The sequence below is a fragment of the Acipenser ruthenus genome, unplaced genomic scaffold (genome assembly GCF_902713425.1).
Source record: "Acipenser ruthenus unplaced genomic scaffold, fAciRut3.2 maternal haplotype, whole genome shotgun sequence".
Lineage (NCBI taxonomy): Eukaryota > Metazoa > Chordata > Actinopteri > Acipenseriformes > Acipenseridae > Acipenser > Acipenser ruthenus.
Genome location: NW_026707944.1, coordinates 642 through 16,103, shown reverse-complemented (window position 1 = coordinate 16,103; position 15,462 = coordinate 642). Strand labels below are relative to the sequence as shown.

Below are 15,462 nucleotides of genomic sequence, written 5' to 3'. Positions count from 1 at the left end.
CTTAGGTCACTGTGCCACCCCTCTGCATTACAGAGCCCTCCAGGTCACTGTGCCACCCCTCTGCAATACAGAGCCCTCCAGGTCACTATGCCACCCATCTACATTACAGAGCCCTTAGGTCACTGTGCCACCCCTCTGCATTACAGAGCCCTCCAGGTCACCGTGCCACCCATCTGCATTACAGAGCCCTTAGGTCACTGTGCCACCCATCTGCATTACAGAGCCCTCCAGGTCACTGTGCCACCCCTCTGCATTACAGAGCCCTCCAGGTCACTGTGCCACCCCTCTGCATTACAGAGCCCTCCAGGTCACCGTGCCACCCATCTGCATTACAGAGCCCTCCAGGTCACTGTGCCACCCCTCTGCATTACAGAGCCCTCCAGGTCACTGTGCCACCCCTCTGCATTACAGAGCCCTCCAGGTCACCGTGCCACCCATCTGCATTACAGAGCCCTCCAGGTCAATGTGCCACCCATCTGCATTACAGAGCCCTCCAGGTCACTGTGCCACCCCTCTGCATTACAGAGCCCTCCAGTAATCTTCTAATTGTGCTTTCATTACTGTATGTATTCCAGCATTTTGTAACAGGGTGATATAGCGCTGTGACAGAGATTGAATGATTCTTGGTGTTAGATCTCCCTCTCGATCTGTGCAGGTTTGCCTAAAGGCTCTGGACATTTTCTGAATTAAATAAACACCCTTGCACCTGTACCAAATGTTGTTTGTGTAATTACTCTGCACTGCACTCACCTGCACGTATTCACCACTCTGCCACAAGCGCTATGAGGGAGCATTGAACAGCTATGTTAACCAGATTATAAGGAATGTTGAAAAAGGCAAACATTCAGTGGTATGAGAGAGGATTTAAATTTGCAAGCAGTAAGTCAGTGGAAATGTGAAAGATTTATTAGCATTTGCCAGACTTGGTGGTTCAGGACATATAAATGATTATGGTGGGACCACTGAGCCAATAAAAACAGTATTTGTGGACGAGTTGGACAAAAAGCCCAGAAGTCTGGTTTATTAGTTTTGGGAACAAAAAAAACATTTATCTACAGAACTGGCGCCTTTTTAAAATATCCAGCTTAGCCTCTTACTTACGGGGAGGGTTAGTGAGTAATGCTGAGTGATACTGCGGCCGGGTAACCCTTTGACACTATGCTTGTTTTCAAAGAGGCCCTGTCCTCCTGGAAGAGATGGGAACTGAGGTCTGTATGTGCAAGGGAACGGAGGGCGCTTCAAATAAGATTAGCAGATCAGAAGAAAATGTTTGATCCTTTGATGCACAGAAAAGGGTTCTGTTGTTATTCAAAAAGATTAAACTTATCGTAGCACAATTTACATTTTCCACTTGAGGAGGTGCTTAGGAATGGATGGCAGAGGTGGTGTCTCAGGATAGGACTGAAGTGCATTGAGTTTGAGGAAGATTTCATTGTATCGTACCTGGGCGGGTTAATGCATTACAGTAAGTACCAAATTAATTTTGGTACTAAAAAATTAGAACACAAGTTGTTTTTTATGTAATTTGATACATTACATTTAGACTTAACTTTTGTGGTCAACAAAATTAGAGTAAGTTATCATAACAATATGGCATTCAATGGGCTAAATATTAAATAGCGGGTTCCTAAAATATAGCGTTACACTATCTCACGTGTTGCTACAACTGGTTAAATAACATACCTGTCATTTTTCTTTTCGTTGTTAACATCCTGACAACATTTTACACTTAGAACTAAACTGTTTTAAAACTCTCTTCAAAATGTCCGCTCTAGTGCACTGATAGTGTAAGGATTATTGCCCACATTGTCAAACAGGTAACACAGCAAGAACGATCCATGATGTGGTACGGAACAGAAAAGACAGAACCAGGTACATCATTTAAACAGTTGTAGCAGCACGTGGGGACGTGTAATGCTAGATTTTTCAGAACCTGGCTACTTACTCTTTAAATTCCTCACATAGCAAAACACTTTCATGGGCAAAACATTAAAATGTGTCGGATCTAAATACCATCGTGGTTTAGATCATTAAAATATGTCCTGTTCTGTACCAGGGTTATGAAAACCAAAAACCTACCACTGTTTAGATCAACTGCACAGACCCCATGATTGCTACTGACTGTGCCAGCAACACCTTATTCAGTGCCATGCATCACATACCTAATTCGTGTTTCCCAGGGTTGTCCGAGATCTCCATGACATACATTTTAAGCCCCTGGTGACTCTTCCCAATGCTGTAAATGCGAGTTATGTTGGGACACTCCTCATTCACGGCCTTCATAAACTGGTGGAGAGGCACAAGGAACAGCATCAGAGAAATTCATTATAACCAGGGGCTCTGTTTTCAAGTTTTGATCTGGTTGAATTCTGAATATTCTTTAAATCACAAGCACACAGATTAGGGGGTGAGTCTACTTCTGTGTTATTATACTCTTAACAGACAAGGCAACTGAATAATTACATTTTAATGTCCTTCCATTTACACTAATTAAAGTACCTTTAATGTTTAGTTTTTTTAACAAACAGCAAGAAATGTCGTGGTTTACAGCAAATACAGTCCTTTATGAAGGTATACAACAAAAATCTGACTTTGGTGGCAAAAAAAACATACAATGGCAAAAAAGCATTTGATGCCAAGATTTGAGGTGAGAATGATGTGGGCCATGAAAACCACAAGCGTTTTACCCATGGGAGTGCATTTCAAACCAGCAGGCTGACCACCAGCCCCCAAGAACAAATCTCTTCTACAGGCATGCTTTACACTTCAGGAAACTCAGCTAGCACTGCTAGCTTGTCAAAGCCAATACTGCTGAATACTGGTGAATGCAGTACTATACCTAAGTTAATACATTGCGTGTAGGGTGTCTCTTATTAGCATAAAAGACATCATCTCGTGCCGTTTGGGCAAGACGACTGAAAATTGAAGGTGAATGGCTCTGAATTGTCAAACTGACCAATGATTTCTGTTACAAGAAGAGACACTGCACAGATTGTACTCATGATTAGAACTACTGTTCAAGATACAAACGTGCTGTGGTTTTTTAACTTCAGAACTATGCTGCATGTTGTATGCAAAGGATGACATCTACTGGAATTCTGACAAACCCTTAACACTGATTGGTTGATTTCTCATATGTGGTTTTTATTACGAAATGTCTGTTGTAGTGTCCGTGTTACTTTTGCAATATTTTGCATTGTGTGGAACTATCGCTTCAGAATAGTCATTGCAGTGCATATAGTTTTGCAATGATTTAGTATTGCATGTTGCATAATCTAGTTATATTCCAGGATGTGTCCTACAGTAAGTCTGATTGAAAGAGTGTCATTATGTGCAGTGTCTGCGGACAGCGATACATATTGAAGGTGCCATGGTTTGAGATGCGCTCACCTTTCTCATTTCCTTGTAGTTGTGGTGCTGGAAATCCAGCTTATCAGTGGAGCCCTGATCCGTCTCCAAGGTGTAGATATTATTTGGATCTGGGGATAGAGAAACTCGATAAAGGAAATCCTGCTTCCACTTGGTCAATCAGTGTTCTGAATAGAAATGTTGATCTTTAACACATCAGGAACGTTCGTAACCAATTAGGTAATACAGCATGAGAAGCCCTCCAATACACTACTGTTAAAGAATCCTAATGTATAAATGAATGTATTTTAAAATTGTACACATACGCACCAGGAAAACCTCATTAAGTTGGCGCATCTAGCTTTTCAAGAGGGACCCAGGGAACAAAGTAGACAAATATAAATTTAACATGATCGATTCTCACACACATTTGTCTTTAATCAGTGATTGCACATACTTTGAGAAAGAAAGTAATTGTAATCAAATGTTTCAATTTACCCAATGAAGCTGCATTTCGAATGTCAATCGGTAACTGATTCCAGAATTCAGGAGCAACACGGTGGCTTTGTAACCTGTTTCAAATACTTGCTTCAATCTGTGTAATATAAAAGTGTCTCTTACCCTGTCCGTAGTCTACAAACAGTTTCAAACTGTCTCCTCTAGTCCTGGTATCTATGCTGCACTTGAAAAAGTAGCTGAGCTTAACTTTGCCGACTCTGTTTAGGATTTTTTAAAACTTTAATCAAGTCTTCCGTAACCCTTCTTTGTCCAAATTTAAATAGAATCAATCCTCTGAACCGGTCTTCATAACTCAACCCGCTTAGCCCTGCAGTATCAAGTTATTAGAATCCGTCCTCTGAAACTGTCTTCATAACTCAACCCGCTTAGCCCTGTAGTATCAGATTAGCTGTTGTAAAGAGGTACCTGGCAGCGGGCAGCCCCCTGGAGTATCAGGTTATTGGCTGAGTTGTAAAGCAGTACCTGGCAGCGGGCAGCCCATGATCTCGGCGCGAAGGCAGATGGTCCCGTTCTCATACCAGGTCTGGGGGTTGATGCGGAGGTAACGGGCAACCACGGGCACGGGCAGGGTGCCCAGTACGGGGGTCTCAGTGTCAGTGTTGCCTTCAAAAATCTACACATTCAAACACAAACGATGACCAAATCTGAATGTCATTCTGAAAGCAACTTGGCAGAGAATTCCACGCACCAGGCTCTGCTACCATGGTTCCAGGGTTTGGGGTTTCAGGAATATTAAGTATTTTTAAGCTGTAACACCAAGACCGAGGGGTCTCCAGAGTTTACAATGCAGAATATGTAATACTGGGCATAACAGATTGCATTGTTTCAGATCCCTGCTATACTGTATAATTTAAATGTTATTAGCTTAGAGAACTGTATCTAGGTGAGGACTGCTCTTATTCAAAACTGTTTCAGGGGGATGTTCACAAAGCAGACAGGGGCATTGTTTAATAAATTATAAAAGAAGAGCATTGGCACTTGGAGGTTACAGATTCAACTTTCTAAATCTACAGTCTGGAGCTTGAAAAATTTTCAAATCTTAAATCTTCAGCACAAGGATAACGCTGCTGCTAATAACAGTTAAAAAAAAAAAAAAGCCTTGGTTATGACCTGTTTTACATTATAATGTCATTATACTGAACAAAGGCATGGGCAATATTCAACAGTGCACAAATTAATTTTGCTACTTTATCTTGGGGGGACGGCACCTTCAAACACTACGATTCCACTTAGAAAACTTGAAAGAGTCTCTTGTGTGCTGGGACGAAGTGGAAGTACAATCTTTGCTGCTGAGATTATTATTTAAAACCAGCCTGTGGGGATGACTGGTCTGCCTGGTGAAACTGAGGGAACAAAGGTTTTGGACTGAAGCCAGGGCAGCAGGCTCACTAACCGAGGAACCGCAGCGCTGGCTCAGGACATGCAATAAAAGACAAGGGCACCTTGGCCGTTTTATAAGGCACAGTAGGCTAATGCCACATTTACATCTGGGACTGACTTGAAAGTGATTTGAAATCTCATTCATTTCCTTCAGCAGAGTTTAAAACTGAGACTGTGAAGTGTCAGCCCCAGTTCACATTGTGGGTTAACAGAACTCAATCCCCCCGACTCGCCCTTGTAGGGGGAGGTTACCTAAGGAGCATCCAAAGGAAAGGACATGAGAGGCGGATGATCTGTGACTTTTGTGGAATGTCCGGTTGCAGATGGGATTGCAGACAGCAGATGGTACCGGCTGCTGCCCCAGTTTGATATTGGAACAAGATGAGATTGAGTTTTACAATCTGGTTTTATGGCGCAGATGGAAATGTGCCATTATTTCCCTGCCTGTCCTCTGAATTGCAGAATTGTAAGTTTTAAAACAGCTCCATTATTTAGCACAATTAGCAATCTGTGTCTGAGAGCCACCAGGGCTGGACTGCAGGGGGTGCTTGCAGAGCTGTTAGTAGAAGCACTCATAAAAAAGGGACCAATGTTACAACAAGGTATAGGCAGGTCTACTGTAAGTCAAATCCTTCAGAAGCATCTTGTTATGAAAGTGAGTCAACTTCCCAGCCTCCTTGTGCTCTCCTTAGCTTCACTGCCTGCATTTTTCTGTATCTACTGGAATAAAAAGCATATCAGATTTCTAAGACAAAACCCAGCTATATCTTGTCTGGCCATGTCTGTAAGAGGGTGGATGCTCCAAATGAAAGGTGAATTAGATTGTATTCAAGTCTATATGAAACAAAAATGTAACTAAAAAAATGAGGGCTGGATGAATGGGTTCACAGCTTTTCAAACGGCAGTACTGTATTCCCATAAATGTCTTTGATCAGGGGTAAATCAATCAATTTCAGAATGCGCCATTTTAATACTCACAGCTTCCTCAGTGCCGTTCATGCTTGGCGTCCAGTTGTAGGTGTCATTGCTGAGCTGGACTTTGTAGGACGTCACCCAATCCCAACTGAAGGTGGGATAAAAAGACAGTCGAAACTTTCAGGGTGGTTTTGGGAGCATCAACAGTATACTCACACCAGTAGCTCAGGTATGGAGATCATCATCATCGGGAGAGGATTCAGGTAGCTTTTTCTCACTCACACCCTCAAGTGTCTGTCTTAATATAGCTTACCTAACTGCGTGTGTGTGAAGCTGGACCTTGTGAACTCTGCTTTCCAAACAATATCTAAACACGATCAATTTCTTGGCGTGAGTTACAATGTTGTTTCAGACACAGCACATACATCAAGGTGAAATGTACCCCAGTTTATCAAGTCCTTGTTCCTGTGTCCCGAGTTGTCTGAGTTGAAAAACATCCTCTCACAACTGCTTACTTTACAGCTGTGCTGAGCCACGGTGTTCTCAGGTGTGCTCACAATGTTTGTTTAAACTTTGTTGACCCCTACAGGACGTCCCTTTAGAACTAGTACTAAGAAAATACAAGCACACAGCTTTGCATACCAAGGCCCTCACCTCCAGATGGAGCTCCTCCCCTGTAGGATGACCGCTGTGAACTTGGTGGGTCTTCTGGCGTCCACCTCCAGCCACTGGTTTGTGTCTTTGTGTCCAGCACACCAGGCCCCATCATAGATATCCCCGTCCTCAATTCCAGACTAAACACAGATGGGATGTCATCAAAAAAGCACTTTACTTTCACACCTTGTTTCAGGATGCCAAAAGTCACACTTTTCAGACTAATCCAAAATATACCCAGATCTCATTAGCACATTATTGTTCCAACCCTGCAACAGGGATCTCTCTCTTACACTGTGATGGTCGCAAAGGGTCTCTTGCTCACCTGAATATTGAGCCTCCCTCTGTGCGCGCCCAGTCCAAACCGCTCTGTACTGGAAGCGCGTAACCGAGTGTCGTCCACACGCAGAGATTCCAGGCCCAGGGGTGGACATTCTGAAAGAGAAAAGCAAGGTCAGTGTTGAAGAAAGCCATTTAACAAAGGTGTTTGGTGATAACACTGGTCAGGACTGGCATGGACAGGGCTGGCCTTAGGGCAAGGCGACGGCCTAGGGCCCCACACCCAAGGGGGCCCCGTGAGCGTCACAAATTGTATGACGTCTTCAGAGTCGAAACAGTCTTGCGAGTATTATGTCGGCCCCTCGCAAGTACGATTCGGGCCATTGTAAAAGGAAAATAAAAAATAAAGAAATTCAACTCAAGCAGCAACAAGTAGCTGAGCTGCCGTATCTAGAGAAACCGGGAAATAAAAATCTGCTTCTGGAAGCACATGAATCCGATTCACAATAATCATCTCCAAAATATTGGTTTCTGCTTACCAATGTAACGTGACCACATTTGCACTTTCTGACTGACAATTTGGACATAATTCCTCATGTTGAGTGTACTCGATCATACTAAATTTATTTTTAAAAATGCAACATCTAAGGGTTAGCTGTCTGATAGGCTAATCAATAGCCTGTCCCTCTTTACATTCCACCGAAGAAAACCAAGACACGGCGCAGGACAGTGCAGCATCGTCTTTTCTTAAAGTGAGTAGGCTACTATTAATCGATAATGAAATGGAGATTGTGTGTATTAAAGTAAGACGGACCACCACACCAACGGTCTGAATAGGTATCTGCAACAAATTAAATGTTTGGAAGTATACTTGTAAATGCAGCGTGGTATAAAATAAAGTTGCTTCTTGGCTTGTTGATGTAACTTAAAACGTGAGTATCGATGTTTCTTAAGAAACTGCACAGACGCCATTTCTTAATCAGTGTTAAGTTTATTACATATATGCAGGGAGTCTGGTCCCAGGTACAGGACAAACAGAATACTCGTTCTTACAATCTTTTGCATGACATTAAATACCCTTCTGCATAGGTGTCTCTCTCCTCCTCTTTCTCTGACACTTAACCAATAGAAAAGGTACAACACATTATCCTGTTACCATATATTTAATTTAGTGTGAGTGTGTGTGTGTGTGTGTGTGTGTGTGTGTGTGTGTGTCTGTGTGTGTAATCTAATGACGACCTCTGAACTCTTGCATTCTTCAAGCCCCTGGTGGTGCCTCAAAAAGGTCCATACATCTGGTTTTTGTCATCTTCCTTGTTCCTATCTCTCCGTTTTGCCTGAGACCCTTTTAGTCCAGTGGCATTATCTCTTATTCTCCCTGTGAACCTTTGGGTCCAACGGCAGTCCCTGGGAGCCTTTTAGCTCCTTTATGCTTTGTATTCCAAAGGTCTTAGAGCCTGGCCTCTTCTGGTCCACAGCATTGTTATCTTGTTAGCTTGCAGTCAATGTTGGACAAGAAGCTTGTAGACGCAAGGTCTCTTATCAATTGTTAGCAGTAAATGCAATTTGAACCAAACAGTCTGCTATCTGCAATATTAATCTCTTTTCAGAAAAGAACACCAGTATAGCTCTGCCAGTCCACATGCGTAGCAAACTGCTAATCAATTCTCGATCCATGTTTTCCAACACTTGTATATTCAGATAAAAATGTCATGATCTGTTGGGCATATTGTTTTAGTGTAATTTACACAGCAAAAATGAAAGAGCACTCAAAACTGCAGCTGAATGTGCAGCATCCAAATGTGAAATGTTACACGCGGATTTGATAAGTAGATTGGTCAAATATAATTTTAGATTTATATAAAAGGTTTAATGTTTGCAAACGGTTTTTATTTTGTTTAAGTGACAGCACACATGCGGTATGCCTTGCCTACTTGATTACTGATGGTGAGCAGCAGCCTACTGTTTTATTGATATAATGTGTGGGTTTTTTTTATTTTTTATTTGGGGTGGGGGGGGGGGGGGTCGTCACTATTTTGGGCCCCACACAGACTAAGGCCGGCCCTGGGCTTGGACAGCACTGAGAGCATGTTAAATTGTTCTAGAGGTAAATGTGCCTGTTCCTCAAGGATAACTGCCTCTAAGTCCTTCAGGGAAGCTACTGTAGATGGTGTGGAAATGAAGTCTCTAGAATGGTCCACAGAGGTATCAATTCTGAGACTGTAACTGGCAGAAGATGTGTTCATTTGTGCTGTCTTGAATAAGGAAGCAGCTATCTGCTTCCTTGTATGCACCTACTTGAAACAAGGAGATTATATATTTTACATATTATCCCATAAACTAAATACAAGTTGCAACTCCCCCAAAAAACTCAGGAGAACCAAAGGTAAATCCCCTCTCTACAGGCGCAATACAGCGGACGTCGCTGGTTTCCTTTTGTTTTGCTGGACCAGTCAAAGGCTCACTGGTTGACTGGCCAATAGAGGCCACTGTAGCACGGTGAGGCGACAGTCCAGGACAATTTTTTCTCTCTAACCCACGGGAACACCAATGGTGATGCTCCCTGTGCAATCCCTTGTTAAGACAGGCAACTTTACAGAGATGTTTTAAATCACTTAATCTGGCCTAGTGTAGGAATATTCTTAGCAGTTGTTTAATCACCACTATAAAAGTCTGGTGCTTGTGTGCCTTTGAAGCCTGCTGGTCCATGGGAAACAACTTGTTAAAAACATATTATTATTATTATTTATTTCTTAGCAGATGCCCTTATCCAGGGCGACTTACAATTGTTACAAGATATCACATTATACATTATTTCACATTATACAGATATTGCATTATTTATTTATTTTTACATACAATTACCCATTTATACAGTTGGGTTTCTACTGGAGTAATCTAGGTAAAGTACCTTGCTCAAGGGTACAACAGCAGTGTCCCCCACTGGGGATTGAACCCACAACCCTCTGGTCAAGAGTCCAGAGCCCTAACCACTACTCCACACTCCTACAACATTTTACGGATTTTACAAAATGTATATCACCCTGCCCCTGTCTATTATTATCATCAAGGCTATATATTTAGCATGCTTTGGATTTAGCTGGGTGTTTGAAAAGTAAACCAGGTTACATTTTCACAGAGCAATACTGATGGAAGCTTCATGAGTAGTGGTTAGGGCTCTGGACTCTTGACCGGAGGGTCGGGGTTCAATCCCAGATGGCGGACACTGCTGCTGTACCCTTGAGCAAGGTACTTTACCTAGATTGCTCCAGTAAAAACCCAACTGTAAATGGGTAATTGTATGTAAAAATAATGTGTAAAAAAATAATGTAACTGTATGTAAAAATAATGTGATATCTTGTAACAACTGTAAGTCGTCCTGGATAAGGGTGTCTGCTAAGAAATAAATAAATAAATAAATAAATAAATAAATAAATAATAATAATAATAATAATGAAGAGCACCATCTAGAGCCTTGTTGTGGTTTCCAAGCAAATCAAATGGAAATGAGCCCTCAAGACCTTGAGAGAACTGTAACAATAAGGGGGGAAAGCTGAGAGAATTGTAACGGTAAGGGAGGGGAGCTGAGAGAATTGTAACGGTAAGGAGGGGAGCTGTGAGAAGAACAAACACTCCTTATGATTCAACACAGGAAGTCACTGCTTCCTCTTGGACCCCAGAGTATATACCCGAGTTAAAGAATACCCTGGAGAGGAAATCAACAAGCTTACAGATAAGCTTTGTATATATTTTACAAAGAAAAAGTACTTTTCTACAAAAATGCCAGTGGAGTCATACCCCCCCCCCCCCCCCCAGCTGTAAATTCAATATTGGAGCTCTCAGTAATATGAACATGTAGGACGGGTATGCACATCTAAAAATGACATACAGAGGGATGGACAGCTACCTTCATATACTGTACTTCCAGATTGTGAAACTCTCAATAAAAGTAAGTCCAGGCTAAATCTGCGGGCAGCAGTGTGGAGTAATGGTTAGGGCTCTGGACTCTTGACTAGAAGGTCGTGGGTTCAATCCCTGGTAGGGGACACTGCTGTTGTACCCTTGAGCAAGGTTCTTTACCTAGATTGCTCCAGTAAAAACCCAACTGTATAAATGGGTAATTGTATGTAAAAATAATGTGATATCTTGTAACAATTGTAAGTCGCCCTGGATAAGGGCGTCTGTTAAGAAATAAATAATAATAATAATAATAATAATAATAACACAAAGCTTAAACTTGGTGTCAGGAGCCTAGGTTTCAGGCCCCTGCATGGCACACCAGGGGAGACTTGGGGATTGATACAGCAAAGTTGCCTCAAACTAGGTCTTCCAGTCTCATATAACCAGATTTCAAGCCACTGTTTCTGAAAAAGTGGCTTTGTGTTCCCTCAGCTTAAGTTTCATCACAACTGAATAAGCGATTCTCTAGATATGTGTAAAATATATGTGTATCCTTATAGTCCAGCTGGAAAATCCCTACTATTAGATAGTCATGTAGATGAAGATTTTGAGTCAACTACATAGTGTTGATCTTATCCATTGGTCTCCTCAGGACCATGTTTTGGATGTTTCTTTAGTTGAGGGTCGAGTAGTGTGTCGATGAAGAGTTCACCCAGGAAATGGAACAAAGACCAGCTCTATTTGTTTCATGATAATCAGCTATCTTCTATAGACCGTACTGTATTTTAAATTGGTTGAATCCAATTTGATATTGTACATTCTCTATTTAAATTGCGCTTCCTAATTTAAACTGTTTTTTTATTGCAATTGAGAATTCTTAAACTTACTTAATAACACCATACAAAAAAATAAGACTTCTAGTCTTGGGGACAACTGTCCAGCTGATGAACTCTATGCACCAGAAGAAATGTAACTCCTGTTTAATCAAAGCATGCATTTAACAGACCGTTCGTATAACATGTCACATCTGTTCAGGAACAGTTTGCTCCAAAGCTGACCCAATTTTCTGTCAAGACCCCCTGCATTCTTTAGCAGTTTGTCCCAACAGCCCTGCAGGTACAGCTGCAGCTCAGCCACATCTGTTTTGTATTAGCTTTTCCACGCTTCTTTTAGCATTGCCTGACTTTCTGCTTCCATCAGCAAAAAAAGGCAGTTTCCTCCCTCTGTGGTTTACAGAGCAATTCAAGATAATGCCTGGAAAATAGCCACTGCTTTGAAAATCTAATCATGTGAGTAAGCGACTGGATTTTTATTTAACTGATGGTTTTTTTTCGTCTGAACATCTCTTAAATATGTATGTGTCTGTTTGGGTTTGCACTGGTACTGTTAGCATTCTGTACAGCGAGTCCCATCAGAGTCTGCCCAAGTACCAAGCAGTTTCCTACTTGAATATCTCCGGCATATAACAAAATCGACAACAATCCCTGTAGTGAGAACTTTATTATTCAAAATCAAAAAGTATGCAACATATATGCATTAAGAAAACTTTATCATTAAAAAGAAAGAAGCAAAAAAATGCAGATTCTTTATGAAAACCTTGAATACAACTGCTAACATGCAAGTGATAGTAATATACACAGTATGTGAGTCGATTAATCAATCAATTGATGCTATCATAATAAAAGCCATGGAGATCATTGATTAATATTGCATCTCTACAAGTCACTATTTCATACTCAGCACAAAAACAGAAGAAACCAAAACAAATAAATAATTATAACTAGGCGATGTTAGACCAGCTAAAGCACTGGAATTCTCTCTCCATGATGCGGTTTGAAGTGCACTGTGCCCAACTTCAATGCCAGCTTCAATAGAATCCAACATCTGACCTACTTGTAGCCTTGCCAACTCTTGCAAAGGAAAAAGAATGGTCTATTTCCCATCCATAAAAGATCTCCTAAACAAAAATATACAACAAAACAAAACTCACCAATTCTGTACATTTAGATACATATGCTGCTCCAGTTTTTTCTGCAGTCACTTTGTAAAGACCTTGACCTTTGATTTCTTCCAGATCTTTATCCGCTTCTTAAATATTTTAACACTCCTGGTCTTAAGTTTAAACAGGCTAGAAAACGTAAATCAGTTTTTGTTAAAACAGTGTTCAGACTTATTTTCTAAAAATGTTCCGTAAACTTGACTTCCCCTTTAAATTCTCTTAAAATAATAGTGAAATTATTATACAAGAGGTGCAAAACAAGAGCTCCCGTGTACCTCCATGAGCACACATTGACAGCCAATCCGAGCTGATCCGGGTTCTCTCACATTCCTCCTCAACCCCCATTGATAGTCTACCCGAGTTGAGGGAAAAGTTTCCATGCAATGCAAGTATTTAACACATGTTGGCGTTTTTTTTCTGAGCAAGCCTTGCTGCTAATGTCCCATTCATTGGTTTACAGAACGGAAAGGATGGAAGCTATTGCTTTGCTTATGACAATCCTAACAATTCTTTGGAGCTTTGTGTTACAAAAAAAAATAAATAATATATGACAATATTAAAGCACAGAGAAACCTGCTGACCTGCTCACCCACAATCTAGATCAGACTAAAACCCTGCTTCCAGTAGCACAATCTAGAGCAGGCTAAACCCCTGCTTCCAGCAGCACAATCTAGATCAGAATTTGGGTCACCGTGAGTTATCTCTGAAGCTCAGCATTGGTTTCACATGCGTTTCCATGTTTTGTTGCTTATTTTGGGCGAGCCCATGGAATGCTTGTTTCATTCTCGGTCTAAAAAAGCTAGCAACAAAGACAACTCGTGAGGCTGAAAATATCGCAGGAAGCTTGAAATTAGGCTAGGGTTTTTGAGAGAGAATTTGCCTTGAGGGAACTGTTGAATTGCTGTTTATGTGATCCTCACAAAGACTGCATTTCCTTCCATATTCCATATATATTATATGAGAGAACTCTATTGTGGTGCTTTGGTGCAGGGGTGACCAAAGCTGGCCCTTCCACTCCTGGACTTTGTTCCACCCCTATTCTAAATCGTTTAATTGGACCAATAAAACTTCAACCAGACCCTGAAGTTGTTAATTATAATATTTTACCTGTTAGACCTGGAGTGGAACGTCCATTCAGGACTAGGATTGGACAGCACTGCCTTAGACTTTTTTTTTAATTTTTATTACACACCTGCAAAATGTGTGTTTCCTGTACTAGTTTACTACAGAATTTGGGCTCTGCCCAATTTAGGGCAACCCTGGTTATATGCAGCGATATGGAAACAAAATGGTGTTGGACCCTACTTCAGCTCAAGCTAAATGACTCACAGAAACATGGTTCACTTCAATTCAGGCCACTAAGATTTCAGTTTTCAAAAGCTCAATGTTGACAGGTGTGTGTATACACTGTGTGTGTGTGTGTGTGTGTGTGTGTGTGTGTCTATATATATATATATATATATATATATATATATATATATATATATATATATATATATATATGACATACACTGCTAAATTAGTGGCGAGCTGTGCTGTACTTCATAAACAGTCAAGACTAAGCTATTACTGAATTGCTCTAAAAGTAACCAGCTGTTTTGTGGTGTGTGCTCTACATTTCTTACCAGCACCAGTCGGTTGTTCGTCGGATTCCCCCTGTCGCTTGTACCACACCCTCCTGATAACGTCTTTAGTGATGGGCTCCTCCAAATCCTCAGTGTTGTAGCTGATACTAATCTTGTTATCAGTTTTGGTGTCTGCAGACTGAATCGTTGGCTTTGCAATGTCAGTTGTGTTACTTACAGTCTCGTTAGTCTTCTTTCCAGTGCTGCGGTTGCTAGCAGTTACGTTTACTGTCGCATCATTAGTTTTTATTGTTATTATTTTACTACTAATATCTCCCTCACTAGTACCGCTGACTGTACTGTTGCGACGAATAGGATTCCCATCAGAGATAGATGCAAGCAATGAAACCAAAATATAATAAGACACGGCGACCGGAGCCAGCTGCTTCCCTTTGCACATCATTGTGAAAGTGCGCTCTGCAACAGCAACAACAAAAATCCCTCTCCTCTTGTGTGGTTACATTCCCAAACTTCACCCCCACCGGGGTACACGACCGTAATCCACAGAAAAGACAACGCCACCTAAATACCACGGAATTCCACACATGTGTATTACCGTAATGACGAGAATAGAATGAGCAGAAAATGGGTGCATATCTTTTTCGTTTTCTTAATAAAGACATTCTATTGACATATATATATATATATATATATATATATATATATATATATATATATATATATATATATATATATATATATATATATATATATATATATATATATATATATATATATATATATATATATATATATATATATATATATTTATTGAATAAGTACACCATCAATGACCTGTTAGTCAAAACAACACCAACACCAACACCAACAATAATAATAATA

The 15,462-nt window shown here is 40.8% G+C and overlaps 1 protein-coding gene across 1 annotated transcript; it reads right to left on the bottom strand.

Annotated features, from left to right (window-relative positions):
• Positions 1 to 2,162: 2,162 nt before the first annotated feature.
• On the bottom strand, positions 2,163 to 15,087 carry LOC131728550 (inactive carboxypeptidase-like protein X2; the record flags this gene model as incomplete). The annotated part of the gene is given in 7 exon segments (XM_059019563.1): positions 2,163 to 2,286; positions 3,391 to 3,479; positions 4,330 to 4,480; positions 6,226 to 6,310; positions 6,817 to 6,956; positions 7,142 to 7,251; positions 14,620 to 15,087. Coding segments are annotated over 7 exon segments (1,102 nt in total), but the record flags the coding sequence as incomplete, so codon positions are not given.
• Between the last annotated feature and the right edge of the window lie 375 nt (positions 15,088 to 15,462).